This window comes from Dipodomys ordii, unplaced genomic scaffold (genome assembly GCF_000151885.1).
Source record: "Dipodomys ordii isolate 6190 unplaced genomic scaffold, Dord_2.0 Scaffold14, whole genome shotgun sequence".
Lineage (NCBI taxonomy): Eukaryota > Metazoa > Chordata > Mammalia > Rodentia > Heteromyidae > Dipodomys > Dipodomys ordii.
The window spans coordinates 15,509,678-15,534,972 of NW_012267230.1; the positions used below are offsets into that span (position 1 = coordinate 15,509,678).

The window sequence follows — 25,295 nt, forward strand, 5'->3', positions numbered from 1 at the left end:
CCCGCCCGCCCGCCACGTGGCCGCCCCTCGCACGAGCGTGGCCGCTCGCGCCGGCCCGCGGGCCGTGTACCTGGAACTCGGCCGGCCAACCTCGCCGTCCGCACCCTGGAACATGTCGTCCGCGCCCCGCGCTTCCCTCAGCACCAGAGACGCGGTTCCCGCCCGAACCAGCGCAGGTATCCTGGCCTCTCCGCGCCCGTTGGACTTCCCGCGTGCCAATCACGCTCCCATAGCCTATCGTCGCGCAAGGCCTCACGCCCCCTCCCCGCTCCGCAAGAACCCGCCCCCTGCCCGAGGGAGGCCTGCACGGGCCGGCGTCGCGGTGGTAGTGGATTGGCCGAAGCAGACGCCGCTCAAGAGTTCGCTTTGAGAATTGGCCCACAGCTCGCCCCGCCCTCTGCCGCGGACCCGCCCCTGCGGCCGGCGGATGGCCGGCCCCAGTTGCCGGGTGGGGTGGAAGGCGAGGTGCCCAGCCCCGACGCGGCGGGGGCACCTGCTGGGAGGGAGGCACTGTCCGAAGCCCTGCAGAGCCCGGTGGCCAGGGACGGCACAGGTCTTGCCCCGGGGCTCACCAGGGCGCACTGGCGCTAAACACCGGCACAAGACACGCGTTAGGTCAAGTATTAGTATATGTATTTATGCACAATAAAAACATTTACATTTTGAACTGGAAGTTTAAACATAAGTTTAACAGCTTTTATTATATTAAATAACCAAAACACCTTATTCCCCAAATTGGTAAAGAATAAATAATATAATTTACAATATGGTACAAAAAATAATCAGGAAGGGCAGGCATTCTGCTTTATAATACACTGTATATTTATATCTATAAGACAAATTCACATCTCAAACAAGCCGGAAACCTTAGATGATATGGCTTAACGATTATTAAAGCAAACAGCACTGAGTTCTGTGGCCTGGCTGCAGCGCCAGCCGATGATCCCATCAAGGAAGAAGGGGCGGGCTGGTGTAGTGCTTCCTACACTGGACTGACCTAGGACTGACTGGGAGATCAGGGCCACACCTAGGAAAGGTGGATCGTGGGGTTTCTTAGCTTAAAAAAGATTTGTTTTTAAGACAAAGTGCGGTATTTTCTTATGAATGCATCTGACAGAAATGTGATAAAAAGTAGTTGTACTCATTCCCTCTTCCCTGGCTTGGTCTTGCAGAGATTCGGACTTGAAAGACTTTAGGGGTGGTCTAACAATGTCAGTAAACTTTCTAAGCCAGCAAGGAGGCCAACACATGGAATGAACAGGAAACACTCCCATGCTGAGAAACAGGTGCGGGGCAGTATGCTGACCAACAGATGCCACGCCCAAGGCTCCGGCTCCCAGAGCAAGCCAAGCGCCCGACCTGATGTGTGAACTCTACTTGCCTCCACACCCAGAGATGTGATGTTTATCACTGCACATTCCAAACACGTGAGGACAGACACCAACTTCCTCAACACCAATAAAAGTGATCTTAATATGCAGGAAAGATGAATTAGTCAAAGGATTGGATCAGGGGAAGACATTAGGGAAAGATTTCCTTTAAAAAAACAAAAACTTGTCTCATCATAATCACTCCCACATTCCCACACCCAAACCAAGCCCCAGGTTCACCCCGCTCCTCTCAGCTACACTGAAATGCAGAGGCTGGAGGGCCAGGGGGCTTCTCTGCTGGGTCTTTTGAAAACTCCAGCTTTTAGCAGTTGCCAGATTATTTTATAGACAAAATTCACTTAGACTAGGAGAAAAGAGATTCACCACTTTCTTGCCTAAATCATGGCAACCAAACATGTCTACCTGTCTGGCTGCTAAAGCCCCAGAATCCTCCAGAATCCTGTCGGCTTCACTGAAGGAGACTCATCAGTGCACTCCGCTACTTAATGAGCCAGCCAGCCACTGGGTGACAATGGTGGCAAGCAGTTTTTCCTACAAGCCATCTCTGCCTAGGGTTGGAACAGGATAGGGTATATAAGAGCCTAGTCTCAAGTTATATTCCTATCAGAGGACAGGACACAGCTCAGGGTGCCAACTGCCCTGATAAAATCCCCAGGCTACAGCTAGCTTCCATGCTTGTTACTGGTGTCAATGGCTTCAACCCTCTGAGTGTGAGGATATTGGCAGTTGCCTCTGCTCAGCCTGGTGTCCTGACTTGCAGTGGGCTAGACATCTGAGAGGTTTCTTCAGTTCAGTAATGTGCCGCAGTACTAAGCACAGCATGAGCCAGGGTAGGGCCATTGTACACTGTGGTCTACCTGCTAATTCAGCGGTGCACTCCCCTAGCCCCTCCACAGCCAGGAGCTGTTTTCTCAGAGTTGCAGGGAAGGAGGCTGCACATAGTGTCAGGATTTGCAGGAGAGAAGCCAGTTAAAGTCAGGGAGGCAAAGGAAAGAAGCTGATGTCTAGAACCACTGTCCTCACCTCTCCCTCTACTGTAGTCAGGGGCGGCCACATGGCTTGGTGAGATTTAAGAGTGTTGTAGAGGTAAGATCTAGTGACTTTTCACCCCAGTATATGTATTTCTTTTTGGCACAAATGAAATCTAGGGGAGACCCCCCTACCCCCCCCCGCCTGAGGCAAGATCTAACAGGGGGCTTCTCTTCCCTCTGGGTCGCTGCAGATGGGAAGAAAAGTCGGCGGAGAGCTTAGGCTGGCTTTGGGGGCCACCAGGGAGTGGGAGAAGAGGAAAGGTTCAGGTAGGGAAGAGAAAGGGTTCATGCTGGGTGAGCAGAGACAGTGCGTCTCACCTGCCTAGCGCCATGCCAGATATGGTTAGTTGGTGATCTGTGAGCTGGAATCAACCTCCTCAAACTGCGAAGGCAAGATGGCGCTATTTTGGAAAAGTCTGGACACTAGACACTAGTTACTACCTGCAGTAGTAACTAGGGGCCCCTGTGGGGCTCCAGGAGGGAGTCACCAGGAGGACACAGTGGTGAAGTCTAAAATCTGCCAGGGTCCTTGAAAAGGAGGAAGTAAGTCCTGGGTCAGAGACATGCGAGAGATTACAATGCATGGGCTACGTGTACACTGAACCAATGCCAGGGAAAACAAAATCAACCCTACAAAGGCAGGTCTGCCACAGAATGGGCCAGGAAGAAGCCCTAACTATAGCCATATTAATGTGTGCTCAGTAAAAATAAATTTCAGGTCACTTAAAGGAACTTGCTGGAGAACACTGGAAGGAAATCAGCTAGAGAGGAAGGACTCTGTTCTTTCTTTTCCATGCCTCCTAATTCTTGAAACATAAAATAGTTTCAACCAGCTTAGCAGGACCCTATAAAATGTCCACAACCTGCATAAGACATGATTCTTTCCCCCTTCTGGTTATGCCAGGCCAATCAAAGCCACTGGAAGGGGAAACCTCAGGCAAGGGTCAGCCTTCTGGGAGGTGATGTTGGTTGCACAGGCCGGGGGACCATTCTCTGCCACATGACCAGAGCATCCATAAAGTATGTGTGGCCAAAGTCTGTGCCATGCCCATCACCACTCTTGGTGTCATCACCAAAGATCAGCCAAGTAGGGAAGAGGGCGTCAGAGAGGAGACAGCAGGGGCTATAGCGTTCTGCACAGATCATAGCTCCAAAGTCACCTGGGCCAGACATGACTTATGCAGGGAGACACTCTAGAAGGCCCAGCCCATATAGCCCAGGCCCCAAGACCACAAGGAGAGGCTCCCGCACCATGGCAGTTTCAGAGCTCGCCCTGAGATATCACAGGCTCTGCATATGGAATGGAGCCTTGACCAGCTGCTCCTATGTGCTGCACACGCTGAGCTGCAGAGGTGCCCTGTGCTGACAATCTTTAGGGACTCTGGGCTTGACTTGCTTTCCTCTAGTTGGAAGGTCTCATCTGTCAAAAGTGAGGATAACCTCAGCCCCATAAGCTTTTCCCTGCATCATACAGAACGCCCTCTCCATGAGGCACAGTCACTGGGAGAAGTCGCCAACAGGGGGTCCACCTCCACCACCATCAAAGAGAACCTCTCGGCGGCCTGGCTCTGTGATGGACAGCTCTTGGGCCAGGTCATTGAACCTAGATATGTAATCGATGCTGTTCTCGTTCATCATGCACACCAGCTGGGAATCTACCACCTGCAAGACAGAAGGGACAAAGGAAAACCAGGTCAGATGCACGACCATTTGCATGGGAGGCCACTGGACACCAAGGGATGCTACTGGCGAAATCCAGTGAGCCCTTTCTGTACCATTTGTAGAGAGCACAATGGGAGCCCGGCATGGCTGGCTCTGGGATTAGAGCTGCAGCTCCTTCCCTCCAGAGACTTATGGGGGAGCACTGGAGCATAGGGGAACAACCGTGAAGAGACAAAGTCAGACGTAACACCAGAAGGCAGAGGTGAGAGAGAAAGTTGAAGGAAAAGAAAGCAGGGGAGTTTGCCACAGGGCTGGCATCAGACGAGGGTCTCCAACGTGTCAGGCTCTGACGAACGTGGAAAGTCACATGAATGTATGAAGTAAGAATATCTTCATCCAAAGAAATAGCAAATGCAAAGGCCCTGAAGTGGGCACTGCTCCCAGCCCTCCACATGACACAGGGCCCAGGCAGAAAGGAAGATCAAGAGGGACGCAAGGCTCTGTAGGGTGTTGGGTTAGCACAACTTTATGCTGAAAGCAAAAGAGACTTGGCCCCTTCACTTTTTACAGTGAGCTTCTGAAAAATGGAAGCTGCCTGCAGCCAGGGGCTTTGTCTTGTTGCCTCTGACTTTAGCAGTGCCTAGCACAGAGTCGGCCACAAAGACTTCCCTATGAACTACATGGCATACTGAATAAGAAACCTTGGGAGTTTTGTTTTTTTTTGTTTTTTTGCTAGCCCAGGACTTGAACTCTGGGCCTGGACGCCAACTCTTGAGCTTCTTTGGCTTAAGGCTAGCACTCTACTGCTTGAACCACAGCACTACTGGCTTTTTCTTAGTAGTTTACAGTACTAGAGATAAGAATCTCACAGACTTTCCTACCCGAGCTGACTTTTGAACCATGATCCTCAGATCTCAGTGTCCTGAGTAGCTAAGATGACATGTGGGAGCCACTGGTGCCCAGCTCCATTTGAAATTTTTTAGTAGAGCTATGGGATGAACTAAATTTTAAACTTTTTATTGTGAGTCTGAGTCATGGTAAACTTTTGAAATTCGTTTTCAAAATGAGCAAAGCAAGTCAGGTACTGGTGACTGACACCTGTAATCCTAGCTACTCAGAAGGATGAGATCTGAGGATTGATGTGAAGCTGACACGATCAGGAAAGTCTATGAGACTCTTATCTCCAATTAACCATCAGAAAACTGGAAGCTGTGCTGTGGCTCAAAGTGTTAGAGCACTAGCTTTGAACAAAAACAGTTCATGGACAGCTCCCATAATACCTGAGTTCAAGCTCCATGACAGAATAAATAAGCAAACAAACAGCTGGGCGATGATGGCTCATGCCTGTAATCCTAGCTACTCTTGAGACTGAGATCTGAGGATCAAGATTCAAAGCCAGCCAGGATGGGAAAGTCTGTGAGACTCTTATCTCCAGTTAGCCACTCAGAAAACCAGAAGTGGCGCTGTGGCTCAAGTGGTAGAGCGCTCGCCTTGAGCTGAAGAGCTGAGGTACAGCGCCCAGGCCCAGAGTTCAGGCTACACAGCGAGACCCTCTCTAAAGCATTAATAACAAAAATGGCCCATTGATTGGTCACACTGGCCAGTCAAGCACCTGCCATAACATGATACCTACTGTCACCAAGTAAGTGTGGGACAAGAATGAGTGGGAAATGATGGTATCCACCGGAAGGACAGAGCCATGGACACAGCACAGCATAGGGAGATGTGAAGATCCCTGCCACCAGGACAGGACTGGTGATGACACAACCATGTACAGCCCACAACAGCTCCACATCTCTCAGATCAGGAAATCGAGGTAGCCTGAGGCCATACATGTGGAGGAGAACAAGTGAGATCCAGTCTGCTTGCCTCTGCAGAACTGTTCACCTTGGCTTCAGCACTTTCCAGTTCTGATGTGTTCAAGGAGCAGGGTGTCACTGGACACAGCCCAGTACCGGCACATTTCAGATCTGTATTTACTGAATGCTGGTTTCACCCTAGTGTGGACTTCCTGCAACCTACAGGCTGCAGGAAGAAGCAGGCACCCTCCAGAGTAGGGGTGGGCAGTCAGATTCAGGTGCATGGGAGGGTACTTACTTCTGCAACATCCGCCAGGGACCTGGACACGAAAGAGTCCCTGGAGTTTCCATCCAACAAGCTGGGGCCAAGCAAAGAAGTGCCACTGTTGGCCCCCATGGTAGCTGGCAGCGTCTTCCGGCTCTTCTCCGGGGAAATGAAGCTAGCTGGAAAGAGAAAGCCAAAGGCCACAGTTTGACTCTGGCACAGGGAAGCCACCACCTCACACTTGGGACGGCCTCACCATGCTGTGACTGGCTTTGCTCAGCCAGCGATCCGGGATCACGCGCATGCCCTACTGTGTTCCACGGGCCCCGCTGTTGCACCAACTGATTGCCACTTCCCCAACCCCCCAGAAGATTACTCTCTGCAACCAGTCCCTCATTAATAGGCACCAAGGTTGCTTTAAATTTTTCATGATTTGCCTGTTACCTTGCACACATCTGCACTGTCACTGGTAACAAAAGGAACCACTTAGGGGAGGAACTGGCTTCTTCTACTTCCCAATTATCTAAAGCCCCCAGTACTTCTAGACCACCAAGCATGGTGCCCAAAGGCAGAGCTAACCAAGTGTATCATGTGTTCCGAATGCCTCCTCAGGACTGCCTATCACATGACCAACCCTGCGTGCTCACCACACTCAGACCTCAAGGGGCTAAACCCAGACATGCAAAGGGGAGCTCTATCTACGCTGGTCACAGGAGAACCAGGGATCCTGTCCCTTTCCAAGTACGCTTCTTCTTGCACACTAGCGTTCAGTATCAGAGAAATGCACAGACGAACACAAACTCCATGACTCCCCCACTCTGGTCAACAATATGCTGCAAGATCTCTATAACATTCACTTCAGATTGCCTTACAGAAGGAGGAAGGAAAGGAGGGAGGAAGGGGGAAAAAGAGGGAAGGGAGGGAAGGAAGGAGGAGCTAAGATGGACTGCTTACTTTGTCACTGGCTCAGCTACAGCCTGTAAGAGCCTAGTTGGGCAGGAGCAGGCCACCTGGACAGACTGGAGACGATACCACGAGGGTAATAGGATGTTCTGTCTTTACTGTGTGGTGGGCTATCTATCAGGGTTTAAAATGTGTCAACATTCATTGAACTACCTACTGAACATCTGTTTTTCAATATAAATGTTATGCTTAAAAAAACCAACAAAGGAAAAAACAAACACTTGAGAACTAAGCAACAACTCCCAGCAGAAGTGTGGCCAGAGTGCAGAGAATGCAGTCTTTGGACTCCAGTCCCTGCTACTGGGCAAAGGAGACCCCTCCCCCTGACACTCACCAAACAAATTGCTGAGCGAAGAGTCTGTGGAGTCACTGGGGTACCACTGGGGGTCGTGGGTGGGAGAGGCAATCCAGTTGGGCTGGGGGCTGCTAGATGGGGAGGGAAGACTCTTGGAACTGTCGCTGCCATTTAGTTTTGCTGGAGAAAGAGGGACTCCTTCACCTGCCAACCAATACTACAGATCAGAGACACTTCCCCAAGCCACCAGCAAGAAGACAGTGGGAGGCGGGGGCTGTACACTGCTCACTCAAGGAAACTCAAGACTCCTGAGCCCATACCAGAGACAAGAGTGCCAAAGAGCTTCCTGGTGGTTCATGCTGCAGGAAGGATGTGTTGCAGGACTGCAACATGACAGCACTCACCACCAGAACACTGTCAGACAGAGAGGATGGGGCCACAGCCGAGGGTGGCTGCCTTTCCAGCCACTGCCATAGTGCTGCAGATGGTGAGCTCTCTGCCAGACTCATTCAACCTAGGCTACAGAGGGCCTTGAGGACTGAGCTGTTTTATTTTCAAGGTCAAGAGAAATCCTCCCATAAGACCATGAGCAGGAGGGTCAGGACCACCTCTCCATCAACACTCCCTACCGTAACACTTGTAGTGGAAGGTTATGTGATGCTCAGAGGTAACAATGGAACTGGGAAGCCTCCAGGAAGTTTAGTGAATATGCAGCAGATCAAATTGGCACAGGGCAGTGGCTGGGAAGGTGGCTCAGTGGTAGAGCGCTTGCCTTGCATGCCAGAGGCCCTGGGTTCGATTCCTCAGCACCACATAAGCAAAAAAGAAAAAAGCCGGAAGTGGCGCTGTGGCTCAAGTGGTAGAGCGCTAGCCTTGAGCTGTAGAGCTGAGGGACAGCGCCCAGGCCCAGAGTTCAGGCCCCATGACTGGACCCAAAAAAACAAACAAAATGGCACAGGGCAAATGTAATCACCACCTCCTGCGGGACCTGGCTGCTGGGGGATGAGAGGCTACCCGGTCTTACCGTACTGGCCCGAGCTAATGGCGATTTCGATGATGGAGTCGCTGATCTGCGTGGTGGGCTCTCCCTGAGAGAGCACATCCTCGGGTGGGCCAGGCAGGGAGATGTCCAGCAGTGCAGAGACATTAGGTGGGGAGAGCCGGGTGCTGGAGCCTTCTGATGAAGGCAGAGGTGTGGAGAGACCATTCGGGAGAGGAGTCTTGGGTAGTTCAGGTAAGGAGAGCACAGAAGAACCCTGCCAGGAAACAGGCACTGCTATGGCTCAAGTGGAAAACCAGAACCCAAAGCAAAACAATGACTATGGCCTCATCCCACAGCTTGGTGGCTGCCGTAGGCACAGTGCCCCAAACACGCCAACCCTCCCCCCAAGGGAGGGCACGCTCAGGACTGACTACTCCTGAAACGGTGAGCAGTGTCAGGCCAAGGCAAAGGGGGCTGGGACTGCTTCAGGGCTGCCGGTGGATCAACTGGTGATGCCCAGGTGGAGACTGAGTGCCAGAGGAGGCATAAGCTGATGACCTCCTGCTGATCCTGAGCCCCACAACACCCAGTCCTTCTGTAAGTGGGTATGAAGGAAGGATGTTGAAATGAGGAGATAGCCGGATTCATTCAATCACCAGCAGTAGGTGAGGTGGACAGGACAACAAAACAATCATTGAATACTGTGGTCTGCTGTGGCCAGGGGTGGGGACTTGGCACTGCAGAAGGTCCTGGGCCAGCTACTTTGCTCTGTAGCCCCAAAGCACACTCTACCTGGAAACCGTCTGTCACTGGCTCCTGCTCTGGCCTCAGGGGGACGCTGATAAATGGGTCGTTCGTGCCCTGCAACAACACCAGGAAGACTGGTGAGTGGACGGATCAGCGCTACAGCAATGACCCAACCGCTGGCCTGGAGCAGCTCCAGGGAAGGCTGTCGAAATTTAACAGCCAGAGAGGCAGGTAACGGACCATGCGCTAGGCTGGAAGTGTTATACAGCATTGAGGGACCTACACTTACTTATTTATTTGTTTTTGGTTGTTTCATTGTGAATTCAAGCCCAAGTAAGAACCTGACCTCAGAACACCAGGACAGCTGAGCTTCCTGGGCTCTCATGGAGTCAGCCCACACACTTGACTCAGGCAGCCCACAAGCGGGCAAGAAACATAGACATGGAGAATCAGGCAGGATGGGTAACAAGGCCAAACCGGGCTCACAAAGTGCTGAGTGCCCAAGAAGGCCTCATGAGCTCATGAGGCTGGCGCCACAATGCCACGCGTGGCTGAGCTCTGAACGACAGAGATGTGCTCCCTCCTTCCCTTCCTCTGCTGCAGGGGCCATGTTCATTACTCGGCCTTCCTTGCTCAGTGGCTTATAAGCTTTATCAGGCCTGATCCACTGAAAGGCAGCGCTGGGCCGAACGTGACCCAGGGCCAGGCTCCAGAAGACCAACCCCATAAGTTATCTATCACAGCAAGAGCTGCTCCAGAGACACTCACCCCCACAGCAGGGACGGCCCCGCCACTCTGGTGGGGTCTGACTGAGTCCTGCCCAGAGACCGTGGGAGTCACCTCCTCTGAAGTCAGTGAGGGAATCCCAGGCGAGCCCTTGGTATCCAAGACTGGCAGCTGGCTCCTTGGGATGATTCCAGCACTTTGAGCCGCTAAGTCGATTGCACCTGGTGACAGGAGTAACATTTTAAAGCTTTGTTTCCGGATACTGCATGTATGCATCCAGAGAATCCGGGGACGCTTCCCCTCCAACCTCAATTCAATGAAGAGCTCAAAGCTATTGTGCTTTTCCTTTTGTTTCCTTCTGTGCCAGTCCTGGGGCTTGAACTCAGGTCCTGGGTGCTGTCCCTGAGCTTTCTACTCAAAGCTAGTGCTCTGCCACTGGAGCCACAGATCCACATCTGGCTTTTGGTGGTTAAGTGGAGATAAGAGTCTAAGGGACTGGGGCTGGGAAGTTGGCTCAGTGGTAGAGCGCTTGCCTTGCATGCCTGAGGCCCTGGGTTTGATTCCTCAGCACCACATAAGGAAAAAGAAAAAAGCCGGAAGTGGTACTTTGGCTCAAGTGGTAGTGCGCTAGCCTTGAGGTGAAGAGCTGAGGGACAGTGCCCAGACCCAGAGTTCAGGCCCCATGACTGGACCAAAAAAAAAAGAGTCTCAGGGACTTCCCTCTTAGACTCACTTCAAATCACAACCCTCAGATCTCGGCCTCCTAAGTAGCTAAGATTGCAGGCCTAAGTCACCAACACCCAGTTTTAGTGTTCTTTTGAAAGATAATAAAATACTGTGAGTTGGAGAAAACAGAATTACTTAAAAGGCTTCTGTTTTGTTTTTTTTTTTTTTTTTTGGTCCAGTCATGGGGCCTGAACTCTGGGCCTGGGCACTGTCCCTCAGCTCTTCACCTCAAGGCTAGTGCACTACCACTTGAGCCATAGTACCACTTCTGGCTTTTTTCTGCTTATGTGGTGCTGATGAATCGAACCCAGGGCCTCATGCATGCAAGGCAAGCGCTCTACCCCACTGAGCCACCTTCCTAGCCCATTTAAAAAGGCTTCTGATTAAAAAAAAAAAAAAAAAGGCACAGGGGTCAGTGTGATCACACCTATAATCCTAGCTCTTCAGGAGGCTGAGATCTGAGAGTCCCGGTTCAAAGCTAGCCGGGGCAGGAAAGTCCATGAAATTTTGATCTCTAATTATCTACTAGAAAACCAGAAATGGAGCTGTGGCTTTAAGTGATAGAGTACAAGTTGAGCAAAAGAGCTTAGGGACAATGCCCAGTTCCTGAGTTCAAGCCCAACACACACAAAAAAAGGCCAACTTAGGAAGATCACATGGTAGATGTCACTACAGGTTAGAGACTTACTGGCCAGGTGATTGGTGCCCTGGGGAGGAAGGACCTTGGGTACAATGGGACGAGACAGAGCTGCTTTGGCCAGAGAGGACTGTATGGGCCGGAACCAGCCTCTGCCTGCAAGGGAAGACAAAAACAAACATGTCAGTCTGGCAGATCTGTGCTGACTCAGTGCAAAAACAGGTTGCGGAGGAGTTCCTTCACCAGACACACTGGGGATCACACAAAGCCACCCAACGCTCCCAACACTTGCTTCACATCGCACAGACTCCCAAGAGAGGGGAGCCCTAGAACATTCCACGATGGCACACTGTGTCAATTCTGCTAGGATCTGCAGTCTCCACTATAATGCCCTGGGAAAGGCATTTTAAGGGTGACAAACTCCCAAAGAGAGATACAGGGCCTGGGGGCCGTCAGTGTATCAGACCATGGACTAAAATTCTGCCACAGCCATTTGTTTTCACTAGCCGGAGAAAAGCCATCAATGGCTGTTGGGCCTTTTAAGTACATGATCAAGAAGGCTTGGTTGGAAGCAGTTCACAGTAGTATCTGAGGCCCTCTCTTCCACCCTTTCCTTGTCCCATCCCCACATCCTCTCCACACACACACACACACACACACACACAACGTACACGCACACGCACACACACAGAAAGCAAGACCAGCAAAGACAAATCATATAGCCTGTGTTTTACTGAGGAACTCTGTCTGATTTTGCTCACTTGGAAGTGCCAGGGCTCCTACTCAATGTACAGTCACAAGAAACTATGATCTATATTGCCCAAGAACGTATTTATTCCGTGAACTTCCTGACATAATCATGCGCAGAACGTCGAAGCAAAGAATCCACAAAACTGAGCAGGGCCAATTGTTCCTACCTCTGAGAAGGCAAAGCCCCTATTACTGTGCCCACCACTGAGGGCACATTGGTACACAACAGCCATGGAAACCAACATCTGCATTCCCAAGGCAAGGCCACGCCCAGGAAGCAAAAGCATACAGAGAAACCCAGGCCTTACCAGCTATGGGAGAATTGGACAGGATGGAGAAAGAGCACACATTGTGGGACTGATTTTCAGATGGCCTAGGAAGCAGTGTTCTCTGTGAAGAAAAAAAAAAAAAAAAAATCAAGGTGGCAAGAAGATACCAGTGCCCAAAAAATCCATCAGAAACTGTGTTACAAAGGAGTATTCAAACAGGGGGGAGCCCGGTACAAGCATGCAGGGAGCTTGCTTCGGAGCCAATAACAACTGCATGCATAGGATGCATGGGTCTGACGCCTTCTGTCCTGCGGGCCCTGAGCCTGGTAACACTGGATCCTCTGTGAAAGGAACCCAACCAGTCCCTTGTGTTTCTGTCTTTTCTGTTTGTCTGTTTGTTTTTGCCGATAGTGAGGCCTGAACACTGTCCCAGCTCTTCAGCTCAAGGCTAAGGCTCTACTACTTGAGCCACAAAGCCACTTCTGGCTTTTCCTGCTTAGGTGGTGCTGAGAAATAAGAGGAAAGGCAGGTAATATCCCTGTGTCCTAGCCAGCTCAGCCGGTGGGAGAGTCAGCGGCCACAGCTGGCTAGATCCACGCAAAGTTCCCTCACCTGGACCACCAATGGCTTCCGAAGGTGCCGTTTCCGCAGTTTCTTGGGCTTTGGTGAGAAGAAATCAGACTGCATCTGTAAGGGAAGAAATCCAGCTTCATCTGCAAGGGACATGAGCACTAAAGGCATGCCCTCCCCTGACACAGCACCTGCTACAGGGGCATCCCCGGCCTGGCACTCACACTGATGGAGTCCAGGTGCTGCCGGAAAGTCAGTTCTGCTTCTTTACTGGGAGAGAAGAGCTTCCCATGTCGGCTGTTGGGTGGTAAAGTTGTGGGCACGGCAAAGAGGCCACCATCTGAGTCACTGCTCCCAGTGCTGGAGGGGCCAGCCACCAAAAGGGGCCTTGGGGGATTTCTTAACCCTAGAAAAGAAGGGCCACACACTGACTCACCCGCATCACCCACAGGCAGAGTTCCATGAAGGAATTCTCTCCACAGCCCTTTAGCCACCTCTATGCCTTCTGAACCCAGCCCCAACCCCCATCCTATCTCCAACTCCAACCCCAACGCCTCCAGCCCCAACCCCCATCCTATCTCCAACCCCAACGCCTCCAGCTTTCTTTTCCTGGTTATTTTCAGGACAGGGCCTCACTTCTCCTGGCGTTCCATCTACCTCCTCTCAGGCAGCCGGGATTCCAGGCCACCTCTACCCCTAACGCCAATTGCTAACCCTAATACTTAATTCAACCCTCACCCTTAACCCCAATGCCTCAGGTTTTTCACTGTTTATTTTCAGGAAAGGGGCTCAATTCTCCTAAGTCTCCACCTGTCTCCTTTCAGAGTCAGGGTTTCAGGCTAGGCTCCCACTGGTGCTGGTGACACCGGTGCATACCACCCCATCCTACTTCTCTCAAAGAGACTCCTTTTTTTTCTTTTGCGGGGGGGAGGGGGTTGGTCGTGGGGCTTGAACTCTGGGCTTGGGCGCTGTCCCTGCACACTTCAGCTCAAGGTTAGCGATCTACCGCTTGAGCCACAGCACCACTTCCATTTTCTGGTGGTTCATTGGAGATAAGAGCTTCCTGGGACTTTCCAGGCTGGGCTGGCTTTAAACTATGATCCTCAGATCTCAGCCTCCAGAGTTGCTAGGATTACAGGTGTGAGCCACCAACGCCCAGCGCCCAGCGAGACTCCTTTTCTTAAGTCTCTTAAACTTTTCTGCCCAAGGTAATCTCAATCTCAGCTCTCGAGTAGCTAGAAGCATGGGTTATGTTTAAGATGAGATCTGATTCCTGACAAGACAGATGCCTGGACTGTGATGCTCCGGTTTCCAGCTTCTCATTGTAGCGGGATGGCAGGGATGTGCCATCATGCCCAGTCTCCTCAAGATGGCATTGTTCTGATGCAGCCTGTTTTGCCTGGGGCTGTCCTGTACTCCCGATCCTCCCCTCTCAGTTGCACGCCACCGTGCCCAGCTACTGGTTGAGGAGGGATTTCATCAACTCTTCTCCATAAGATGGCCTCGAACCATGATCTTCCCCATCTCAGCCTCCCAAGTAGCTGGGATTACTGGCACCCAGCCTACTTTTTAAGACTAATGTAGAACTCACCACTCTGTGATAAGCTGTTTTATTATAAAACACCGAAAGTCTAAAGCAAGCAAAACATTCCCAGAGACATGGGGCATACGTATCTCAGGGGTTTTATACACAAAGTGGTGGAAATTATCCATTTAAATTTAACTTATTTTGTATGAGGATACAGCTCAGTGGTAACACACTTGCCTGACATGTGTAAGACCCCAAGTTCTGTTCCCAGCACCTCAAAACAAACAAGAAAAAGATTGTCCAAGTTGAACTAACGGGCTGGCAGGCTACTCCATCCTTACAACTGTGTTAGACAGCTAGCACTTTTCCTCAAGGAGCTGCCTTATTCTACTGTTTTGGATCGAAGCCCAGCCCCCCTCTGGGGTGTGGAGCTAGTGACAGAACGCTGTGGAGGCGCGTGCAGGTCTCATGGCACAGGAACCCTGCAGTGACCAAGCGGCCGACTGCCCCTCACCCACCTCCTCCACTGCCAGCACCTCACCCAGGCCCCAGGCCCTCCCTAGCCAGCATCCGCACTCATCCCGAGGAAGGAAATTCTAAGCCTCCACCCCCACTGGCTAGGCCGTCACTGATTTAAATGGAAAGCAGGGCTGGCCTGAGGCATGTGTCTGGTTTGGGCGGATATACCACTCCTCACCTGGAGAGCAGGGTGCACAGCCAGAAGGGAGGGTCTTACTGCTGCGGAGGGCAGACTGGCTTCGAGGGCAGCGAGGGCTCCGCGAGCTGAGGGCCACCACCTTCCCGGGGGGCGGTGTGGACTGTTCCTCCGGGGTGGGCCTCACTGAGGCGGCAGATGCGGTGTTTGTTTCCAGAGCCTGGTCAGACATAAGCCAAAATACACCCAGGCTCAACATGAGAAAATGGCTTTACCGTGAGTGCCTGGAGCTCCTGTGAGCACAACCTCAAGACTTGAAGTTGGCACAGAGCTCATGGTGGTAAAGAACAGCGCTAAAATAACTGACCTTGACAAGCCCCAAGGTCACTCAGTGCACACGCGCGCGCACACACACACACACACACACACACACACACACACACACACACACACACACACACAGAGCAAAGCGCAAACCCCCAGCCAGTTGAGTATCCAAAGTAGCTGCCATCCTCCTCAGGGAAGCCCATGTGTGTCCCCTGCCTGGACATGGGGGATGAGAAGGGGCGGGCGGTCCGACAGCGGAGGCAGGGGGCTGGTCTAGCATGGCCAGGGTTCACTGGCCCCAGCTCAGGAGCGAGGAGGCCCTGGTAGCAGGTGGTAACAGCTAGCCGTTTTCAAAGCCACCGTAAAATGTGGCGCTGGGGGGCAGCAGCCTCCCTGCTATCAGATCTACTTGTGAGAGTTCAGCAGTCACAGCTGAAGAGCTTTCTCACAGCAAGACCTACCTCACAGATATCTGAGGCCCTGAAGGTTCCAGGCCTGGTAGCAAAGCCCTGTCCTCTAACCCCATCTCCAGTCTTAGCCTAATGGGAAGGTCTGGCCAGATGCTCCTCCCGCTCCCCCCGCCCCCAGCCTTGTGGTGTCCCAGCTCTCACTACCCACCACCCTATCCCAGCTCTCATTTCCCCTCCCCCGACACACGCACTTGGTGTCCGAGTAGCCATCCGAAGACCCCTCCCGGAGCCAGCTCCCACAGGGGAGGCATGTCCAGGTCCTTAGCTCAGTTTTCCCTCTGCCTGTGCCCCCACTATAGCTCCCAAAGAACCGCCAGCCCCGGTCCCTTTTAGGGACCTCCAAGTTCCTTCTTACTACCCCACCTCCCACTGAGGGTTTCTGTGAACTCTGCTTAGTCTGAAGTCCCAGGCCTTCTTGTTGGCCACGGCTCCGCTGGGCAAGCAGGAACAGAAAAACAGGACGGACGGAGCCCCCAACCGGAGGTTTCCAGTCTCCCTGACTGCGAGTACTGTGCACTGCACCAGGTTACCCAGGAAGCTATCTACAGTCTGCCAACCGTTCTGAGTCCTGGCTGCCTCACCTCCCGAAGGCGGGGTGACAGGTGTGGCCACTCCCCCTGACCCAGCACCTCAGTCTACAAGTCGCAGCTGTTGGCCCACGCTAGGCAATAAGCCTGCTTCCTACCACTATTCACCACCCACAACACTGTTCCGGGCCACCACGTTTCTTACCCAGTCAAAGCTAAAGCCAGAACCTCCTACCACTTCCCCACATGGTACAAGTCTTAACTGGTTTCCTCTCTGGGGCTTCCCACCATCACACTTCTCCACCAAAAGCAGTCATCTATACTCAACATCTATCTGGTCACACCTGACCACTTCATGTCCAGGGGTCAACGCCACGCAGCTAAAACTGCAGCCCCCTCCACTGTTAGACCTGGTCTCAGGAGCATCACCAGGCCGCCTTGCCCCCTCCCCATGCCCGACCCCTCACCAGCCCAGGGTAGCCTCCGCCTCGCTCACGTGGCAACCTAGGCAGGGCTGAACCTCTAGACCCACTCATTGGACTGCCTGGGCTGATAGCCCACCCACTCACCAGCTTGGGATGGACCTCAGTGGAGATGAGCCTCAGGAGGCAGCTGAGGAGGCGCTGCTGGTGGAGGGCAGGAGGTGGGGAGCCAGGGTGGGCAGCCTGGCTCTGCCCGGTGGGCACCCGGCCCTCAGGACCAAGCACAGCCAGCCAGTCGTATTCCAGCTGTAGCTTGCTCGGCTTGCCCATCATGAGGTAGACTTCAGCTAACGTGAGGCTCTCAGAGGTCTGCAGGCTCCAGCCCTCCTCCCGCAGTTGCTGGGCAAGCTGGCTGGCGGGGACCTCCTTTGGGGGCCTGGTGGCAGGCTGTCCCTGAGACAGCAGAAGTTCCGAGGGACTCCCCTTCTCCTGGGGCTCCTCTGCAGGTGCATCTGTCAGGTCTTTAGTGCAAGCGTCTGGCGGGAGCCCCGGGGGAGGCTGGGAGTCTTTGCCGGGGGGGACAAGGTCAGCGGGCTCTCTGTTGCAGGGAGCCAGCGCCTCGGGGGAGGCCGGCCTGCTGGGAGGGCGCTCCCTCCCCGGCTGCGTGTCGGCACAGTGGCACTGCTCCGGGATGATGAGGTCCTGACAGGACTTCAGATAGCGGGGAAAAGGGTCGAGGAGTGAGAGTTCGTCTTCCAGGTCTGGGAGCTGACTGCAGGCACAGGGCAGGACCCCTGGCTCCCGGATGGGGGCATCCCCGCCCGCTGCAGGGGTCTTCTCGAGGTGTGGCCCGCAGTCCTGGAGCCCATGAGGTGGCCCGTCGGGAGCGCCCGGGCTGCTCAGACTCGGGGCGGCCCCCTCCCCAGGGGCACTCTCAGGGGAACTCTCTCCAGAGCTCTGCGGCGACGCGTCGGCAGTGGGAAGGGGGCGCCCCCCGCCCTTGCCCTCAGCACCACCCCTCGGGCACTTCACTTGGCCCCGAGCGGTGCCCTGCCCACTCTGGATGCCCAGGATCTGGGCTGGGGGGAGCGAGTGGGCATCCTTGGTGCTCTGCTTGCACCGGCCACCCTCCTGCCAGTGCACCGTGCAGAAGGCCTTAGAGTGCACCACACGGGCCACGCCGGGCAGCGGCGTCAGTGTGCAGTTCTCGCCTGGGAACAGGTGCAGTGCCACCTTCTCCTGTATCTGCGCCGTGCTGGAGCCCTGCAGCTGCCGCTCCTCTAGTGTCTTCCGCTGGGTGCACTGTCAAGGAGCAACTTCCACCAGCTATTCCATGTCATGCCAACTGACAGGCACAAGGCTGCAGTGAGGCTCAGCGCTGTACCCTGACCCTAGGGACTCGCCCCAAGCCACTACCAAACAATGCTGGCCCAGCCATTCCACGTCCTTAGGACCAGGAGTTCAGCCAGGGCCAATAGGCCATGTAGGCCAGGAAGGCAAGGCCCTGTCATGCTGCTCACCTTACTGGCAGGATGCTCTGGCCACACCCCAAAGGCCAGAGAGATGGCCACTCACAGCTCAGAGAGCTTGCTGTGACCAAGCCCTGCAATGCATGGAGACCACAGGCAGGTCTCCATAGACAAAACCCTGGGGTACAGGGCTCCTGCAAGGCCCACAGCAGCAGCATGGGTTAGGAAGGGAGACCTGGTCACTCAAGTAGAAGAAGCTGCCATGTTTGGGAAGTTTGCTTAAGTTGAAAAGATACAATTCGCACTTCATGGAGTGCCCACTTCTGCTTCAGGAACTCAATGAGGCTGGACACTTTCCGATGTAGCTCCACGATCATCCTATGAACATGACAGACAGCAGCCGTTAACTGAGGAGGAAACCTGCGGAAGATCACCAATGGCTGCCTAAACCCAAACCACACAAGAAAGAGAAGCAGGCCGCAGAAGGTACATCAGCAAGACCCATGGCTCCCCTTACTAAAACTTGGCTTTATCCGTTAAGAGCACCGTGGTTCATGTGAAACTCTAAGAAATAATGTGGTGAGGCTCAGGTCACCTTCACACAGCCAAGTCCCCCTGGGCACCTTTATGAAACACAGGGCTGGGAAGGTGGGTCAGTGGTAGAGCGCTTGCCTTGCATGCATGAGGCCCTGGGTTCGATTCCTCAGCATCACATAAGCAGAAAAGGCCAGAAGTAGTGCAGTGGCTCAAGTGGTAGAATGCTAGCCTTGAGCTGAGGGACAGCGCCCAGGCCCAGAGTTCAGGCACCACAACTGACCAAAAAAAAAAACAATAAAAACAAAAAACAAAAAAAAGAAAACGAAACACACTCATGGGCAGGATGCACCACTGGCATGTGCTACCAGTGAGGAAGAACCTCAACACTTACAGCCAACGAGAGGAGCAATCACAGCCAGTGCTGTGTATAGCTCCACTAATATGAAGTATCTACACTAAGAGAAAGTAAATGGGCAGGTGCCAGGAGCTGGGGGGAAGCGAGCATCCGAGAATGACTATTAATGGGTATGGAGTCCTGGCAGTGATACAAATTTTCTGGAAGTAGACAGAGGTGGAGGTTGTGTAATACTATGAATGTACTAAAGGACACACAACAGCGAACTTTAAAATGACTAATGTTTCTTTCTTTTTTTTTTGCAATTGGGCTTGAACTCAGGGCCTGGGCATTGTCCCTGAGCCTTTTTGCTCAAGGTTAACACTACCACTTGGAGCCACAGTGCTCCAAACTACCAGTGGTTTCCTGGTAGTTTATTAGAGATGAGTCTCACGGACCTTCCTGCCAAGGCTGGCTTTTTTAAACCATGATCCTCAAATCTCAGCCTCCTGAGTAGCTAGGATTACAAGCATGAGCCACAGGCGCCTGGCTTACCTCAATTTTTGAAAGTGTATAAATGGGAAAAAAAATTCTTTAACCACAGTGGTACCTTGTGCATAAATCAAGTCAAATCTTTGGGGAACTGGAGAGAGAGGGCTAGTAAGGGCTTTACGAAAAGATGAGGAAGACTCAGCAGACACTCCACCTGAATGTAACATCCTTCAAAGCGTTCACTCAACCCCAAGACTCCTGGCCATGCATGGAGCTTCAGTCAGTGCCTCCAGGCCTTGTGGGGTCAGATGACTCCTATGCTAGTGTCACACTGCCCCATCCTTGCGTGATGTCAGAGCACAGGGAAAAAAGCCTCCAACTTAGATTCCCTGAGAGAAATGCCAATGCCACCCCGAAGCCCTGCCCAGGCAGCAGGAGCCCTCCTCATGCTGAGCAGCGTATCACCTGAGGCGTGGGTTCTGGGCAAGGCTCTGCACTCGAGCCCAGGCGTGGTTATTGCGTGGCTGAAGCTCTACAGGAACTTTCAGGGGCAGGCGCACTGGCTTCTGGTCTTCTTCATCACTGAGGCCTGTGAAAGGAAGACCATGAATGTCCGAGGCATACAACTTCAAGGCAGGAAGCAAAGCACGTTGGCAGAAAACCAAAAGAATGAAAGCTGTGGGTAGACTGCCTTGTGATGGAAAGCAGGGAATAGAAAGGGAGGCAGAGAGACCGTTGCAATGACATGGTGCTTGTGATTGGGAGTCCATGAGACTTCTTCCTGTCAGAATGCTGCCATAGCTAGACAGGACTTGGACACACTACTAGGCCCAGAGCATTCCAAATTCAAAAACTATCCACGGGACTGAGGTTAAGTGGGGTCAAACACAAAACGACTACAGAAGAGATTGCTAGCTCAGCCTGTCCGTCACAAAATGGAATAAAGTCACGTGAGCCACACTTGCTTGTGCCTACTCCACAGACCACCTACCATCAGGATCGCAGAGCTTCTTGAGGGCCCGGCACATGGGTGCTTTGATCCGTAGATTTCTCCCTTTGTAACGTACTGTGGTGGCCCTGGGGAAAGAGGGAGGAAGCAACGCTCAGGCCTCCAAGTGAATGGAAGTGAGAGGCTGGCAGGCATAAGTCACAGCCAGCAGAAGGACCGGGCCAACTGCTGCCCCCCTCAGGAGCCCACCCTGCCCCCAGGAAGCTGCACTTGACCACCCAGGACTGTAGACAGAGGCAGTGAGTTCTGGCCATTTCCTCTCCTGCTCAGTGAACTCAGGGAGGCATAGTTAACACAATTAACCTCTCTGGAGGCGGTCCCCATCTTAATGAGCACCTCACTCTTGGAGCCTGAGAGCTGAAGAAACTGAGGAGTATCTATGTGATCTCTATGGAACCTGCCAATCCATCTTTCCACAACTTCGGTGCTACCTTTTACAATCAACCAACTGTATGCATACCATACCCCGTCCCTTGAAATCCACAATGGCAAAGCCAGGGTATGTGTGGTCAGAGGGCAAGGTTACAAGTCCATGCTCAGTCCTTGGCCGATCCAAACTCTGCTTGCCAGACCTTCTATGGATTAGACTTACAAGAAATAACATGCAGCTATGGAAATAAATATATAAAAGCAAGACTGGCCTCTTCTAACCCTGGAACCAAGTGTGGTGGTGCATACACATCTTCCTAGCACTCAGGAGGCTGAGATCTGAGGATGTCAGTTCAAAGCTGGCCCAGGCAGAAAATCCACAATTAACTAGCAAATTGATGGACTGGAGATCTGGCTCAAAACCAAGTTCATATATTTATATTATTTGATATATTACTTGATATAATCACTCTTCAATTCTAATCTTTCTTTCTTCTCCCTCAAACACAAAATCTATGACCAGCCTAAAGTTGGTGCATTATACAGTTCAATGGCTATGTTCACATTCTCAGGTAAGAAGGGCTGTCTCTGACAGTCCCTGGAACAAGGAAGCTAAGAAAACTCCTAACCTGGGCTCCCTTTACGTGTATGACATCAGGGTTCAACGTGAATATTTCTATGGGGTCCCTGACACCAGGGGGCCTCCTCTATGCACCACGAGTCGGGGCCCCTTCTCACAGGAGACTGATTTCCTTCTCTACAAAGCTACTGGGTAAATCTAATCAGTTCATGCCACATTCAATGCCTCTGGGTCTTCAAACAATGTAATAGGATTTCATTTAGTTAAGAGCTTTCCTCAATTCATTTACTCTTTAATTTAATGTTACAATTCTATAACTGAAAGGAGATTTACAAGTAATTGAAAAAGGTCTGCATTTGGAAGCACGGGCAGGAAGTCAAGCACTCCAATTTGCTTTTCATCTTATATCAATCACTTTGCCAAGCCCGGCACTTGGGGCTCACACCAGTAATCCTAGTCACTCAGGAAGATGAGTGAGATCTGAGTATCCAGATTCAAAGCCAGCCCGTCAGCCAGGGCGGACAAACCCAAGAGACTCTTATCTCCAATTAACCAAGTGTAAAGACTAAGTGGTAGAGAGCCAGAAAAAGCTAACTGACAACTCAGGGCCCTGGGAATCAATTTGTTACACAAAAATCTTCCCTATTTCTTTCTGTTCTGTTTGTCCTTAAAAACTAAAGTCTGTCGGGAAAAGAATTGATACATAAATCAGTGGAGTGGAAGGTCCAGATATAGATATAGCGCCACATATATTAGAGTCAACATGTGTAAGCAGTGGCATAGCAGCTTGCTGGGGGAAGGGAGACTTCTAACGCTACTGGGAAACAATTACCACAGGCAAAAAGATGATCCCCGATCTAAACTTCCCCCAGCAAATAAAAAGTTAATTCAGAGTGGCTCATAAACATCAATGCAGAAGTATAAACCTTCTAGAAGAAAATATAGGAAAATCTTTGACTGAAGCCCAAACCACTGGAGAGGCTGACCAACAGGACTTCATCCACTAAAGATGTTTGCTCTGTGAGACACTGAGTAACGAGAATGAAATGCAGATGGCTCACAGACACATGTCCAGGTCACCTATCCAATAGAAGTCTTAGAGCTAGAACAGAGAAAGGACTCTCTAAACACAATCGTTAAATGGGCACAGATTTGAACAAGCACTTCACTGAAGAAGATGTTGGAGTAGCAAATGAGCATGTGCCAGGAAAAATGTTTAGCATCACTGAGCACCAGGGAAAGGGAAAGCAGAGGCACACAGGCTGCTACTCTACACCCACCAGGACAGCTCAGTGACGGGATGTGGGAGCAGCTGCCTGGCTCCGCAGGGCAACTTGGAGGGGCCTCAAGAGACAAGACCCACGCTACCTCTCCTCTTCCTCCTTGGTTCACTGACACAGGAACCCATGCACACATGAACATCTCATGGAGGAGGTAAGCACAATTCAGTTCCGCAGGTGGGGAACAGGCATGCTCACAGGACAGAACCCACTCAGTAGGAGAGGGCAATAAGCTGCAGCTCCGCATCCCAACACCAACACCGGGAGCTTCAGGCGCACAGCACAGACCTTACACCATGGCTTTCAGATGACTTTCTGTAAAAGGCCAATCTACAATGAATAAGAAAAGCAGTGATGCAGTGGCCTGTAGCGGGGCCTGGGGTGCTAGACCTGCCCTGTCCACCACAACTGCGCATAAATAGTGCAAGACACTGCAGTGGGGTGATGTCAAACAAGACCACACTAAAGGAAGGCAGAACTACAAGATACCAACCCACTGGTGCTTGCCAGGGAGTGGGGGGAGGTATGAACAAGTAGCCCGCAGGACTAAGATACTGTAAAGGTGGAGATGCATTATTATACATCTGTTCAAACTTACATAAAATGTGTCTCCCCAAGAGGGAGCCTTAATATAACCATGGTCTCTGGGTGGTAACAATGCTTCCACAGAAGTGTATCAATATCTTTCCCCATGTGTTCTCAAACTCCTATTCTTAAGGCTCAGCTTCCTAAATGCTGGGGTTACAGATGTGTACCACCATCTGTTGAGATTCACCAACTGTAAGAATGCACAATAATGCAAGACTGTGGAACTCTGTATTCTCTACACCATTTTCTTTCTTTTTTCCTAGAGCTGAGGAATGAACTCAGTCAGGGCCTTGCATTTGCACTGAGCTAAAACTTCAACCCCATACGTAATTTTCTTGTAAACCTAAACTGTTCTAAAAGAAAAATCTGAGTAGGCACTGGTGGCTCATACATGTAATCCTACTTTTGGAGGCTAAAATAAGAACTGTGGTTTGAGATCAACCTAGGGCTACTCTAGAGACCCCTTCTGGGTATAGTTGTGCCTATCTTGCCAGCTAAAATGAAAAGCCTGGTGGACTTGGGGCTGGGAATGTGGCTTAGTGGGAGAGTGCTTGCCTAGCATGCATGAAGGCCTGGGTTCAATTCCTCAGTGCCATATAAACAGAAAAAGCTGGAAGTGGCACTGTGGCTAAAGTGGTAAAGTGCTAACCTTGAGCATAAGAAGCTCAGGGACAGTGCCCAGGTCCTGAGTTCAAGCCCCAGGACCGGCAAAAAAAAAAAAAAAAAAGGTGGACTGCAGTCCAGAACATGCAGTTGCTGTATAACACAGCACCTAACCATCACTGCACACCAGTACCTAGACTTGTGCCTGGCAGCACAGATAGATGAACACAGCTCCTATCAGGATTGTGCAGCAGATACAGCACCATACTGTACTTCGCTGTTACTGAAGGATGGTAACAGCACATGCAATGTTGCCATGAGCTGTAACCCTTGCTAACAAAGCACAAGCCCCATCAGCACCCATGGCCATCTTCAAACACTTGGGTCTTTCCCAATGAGTGCTATAGTAGGGACAACTAACCTTCATGGATACTGGCTTCATTAAGGGGAAAAAAAAAAAGAGCCAAGAGCCAGGGGCTCACACCTATAATCCTAGCTACACAAGAGACAGATAAGAGGATTGGGGTTCAAAACCAGCCCAGACAGGAAAATCCATTAGACTCTTATCTCTAATAAACTAGCAAAAAGCCAGAAGTAGAGCTCATGTGGAAGAGCAGTAGCCTTGAGCAAAAGAAGCTCAGAAATAGTGCTCAAGCTCTTGAGTTCAAGGCTCCAGACCAGCATACATACACAAAAAGTCAAGTAAGATTTGCCCCAAATCACATCACATCTCAGAGAGAGATAATCCTTCATCTGTGGGGAAGAAAATAACACCAGAACACATCACACCCCCAGGAACTTCAGCATTCTGGAAAAGGTTACTGCTGAGAGAAGCAAAAATGTGAATGGGAGCTCTGAGACAGACTTGGAGGCCCAGCGCAGGGCTTCCTCTCCACCGCCATGGCCTCCCCGACACACAGCTGTGGTGCAGGGGCCCTCTCTCCACCGCCATGGCCTCCCTGACACACAGCTGTGGCGCAGGGCTCCCTCTCCACCGCCATGGCTTCCCCGACACACAGCTGTGGTGCAGGGCTCCCTCTCCACCGCCATGGCCTCCCCGACACACAGCTGTGGTGCAGGGGCCCTCTCTCCACCGCCATGGCCTCCCCGACACACAGCTGTGGCGCAGGGCTCCCTCTCCACCGCCATGGCTTCCCTGACACACAGCTGTGGCGCAGGGCTCCCTCTCCACCGCCATGGCCTCCCCGACACACAGCTGTGGTGCAGGGGCCCTCTCTCCACCGCCATGGCGTCCCTGACACACAGCTGTGGCGCAGGGCTCCCTCTCCACC

The 25,295-nt window shown here is 52.0% G+C and overlaps 2 protein-coding genes across 2 annotated transcripts in view; both read right to left on the reverse strand.

Moving 5' to 3' along the window:
* Positions 1 to 146, reverse strand: part of Hn1l (hematological and neurological expressed 1-like) — a 14,687-nt gene extending 14,541 nt beyond the window's left edge. Inside the window, exon 1 of the mRNA XM_013011317.1 lies at positions 71 to 146. Coding sequence (XP_012866771.1) covers positions 71 to 114 — 44 coding nt within the window. The 5' untranslated portion in view covers positions 115 to 146. The remainder of the gene's footprint in view (positions 1 to 70) is intronic.
* Positions 147 to 670: 524 nt separating this feature from the next.
* The window catches only part of Cramp1l (Crm, cramped-like (Drosophila)), a 47,634-nt gene continuing 23,009 nt past the window's right edge, over positions 671 to 25,295 (reverse strand). The window contains exons 8-22 of the mRNA XM_013011264.1: positions 20,566 to 20,651; positions 20,040 to 20,163; positions 18,508 to 18,589; positions 16,890 to 18,035; positions 15,039 to 15,216; positions 13,038 to 13,219; positions 12,856 to 12,930; positions 12,283 to 12,364; positions 11,276 to 11,380; positions 9,904 to 10,082; positions 9,181 to 9,249; positions 8,431 to 8,662; positions 7,446 to 7,610; positions 6,182 to 6,327; positions 671 to 4,084 (exon numbers count right to left, since the gene is read on the reverse strand). Of these exons, the coding sequence (XP_012866718.1) occupies positions 3,920 to 4,084; positions 6,182 to 6,327; positions 7,446 to 7,610; positions 8,431 to 8,662; positions 9,181 to 9,249; positions 9,904 to 10,082; positions 11,276 to 11,380; positions 12,283 to 12,364; positions 12,856 to 12,930; positions 13,038 to 13,219; positions 15,039 to 15,216; positions 16,890 to 18,035; positions 18,508 to 18,589; positions 20,040 to 20,163; positions 20,566 to 20,651 (3,016 nt within the window). The 3' untranslated portion in view covers positions 671 to 3,919. The remainder of the gene's footprint in view (positions 4,085 to 6,181; positions 6,328 to 7,445; positions 7,611 to 8,430; positions 8,663 to 9,180; positions 9,250 to 9,903; positions 10,083 to 11,275; positions 11,381 to 12,282; positions 12,365 to 12,855; positions 12,931 to 13,037; positions 13,220 to 15,038; positions 15,217 to 16,889; positions 18,036 to 18,507; positions 18,590 to 20,039; positions 20,164 to 20,565; positions 20,652 to 25,295) is intronic.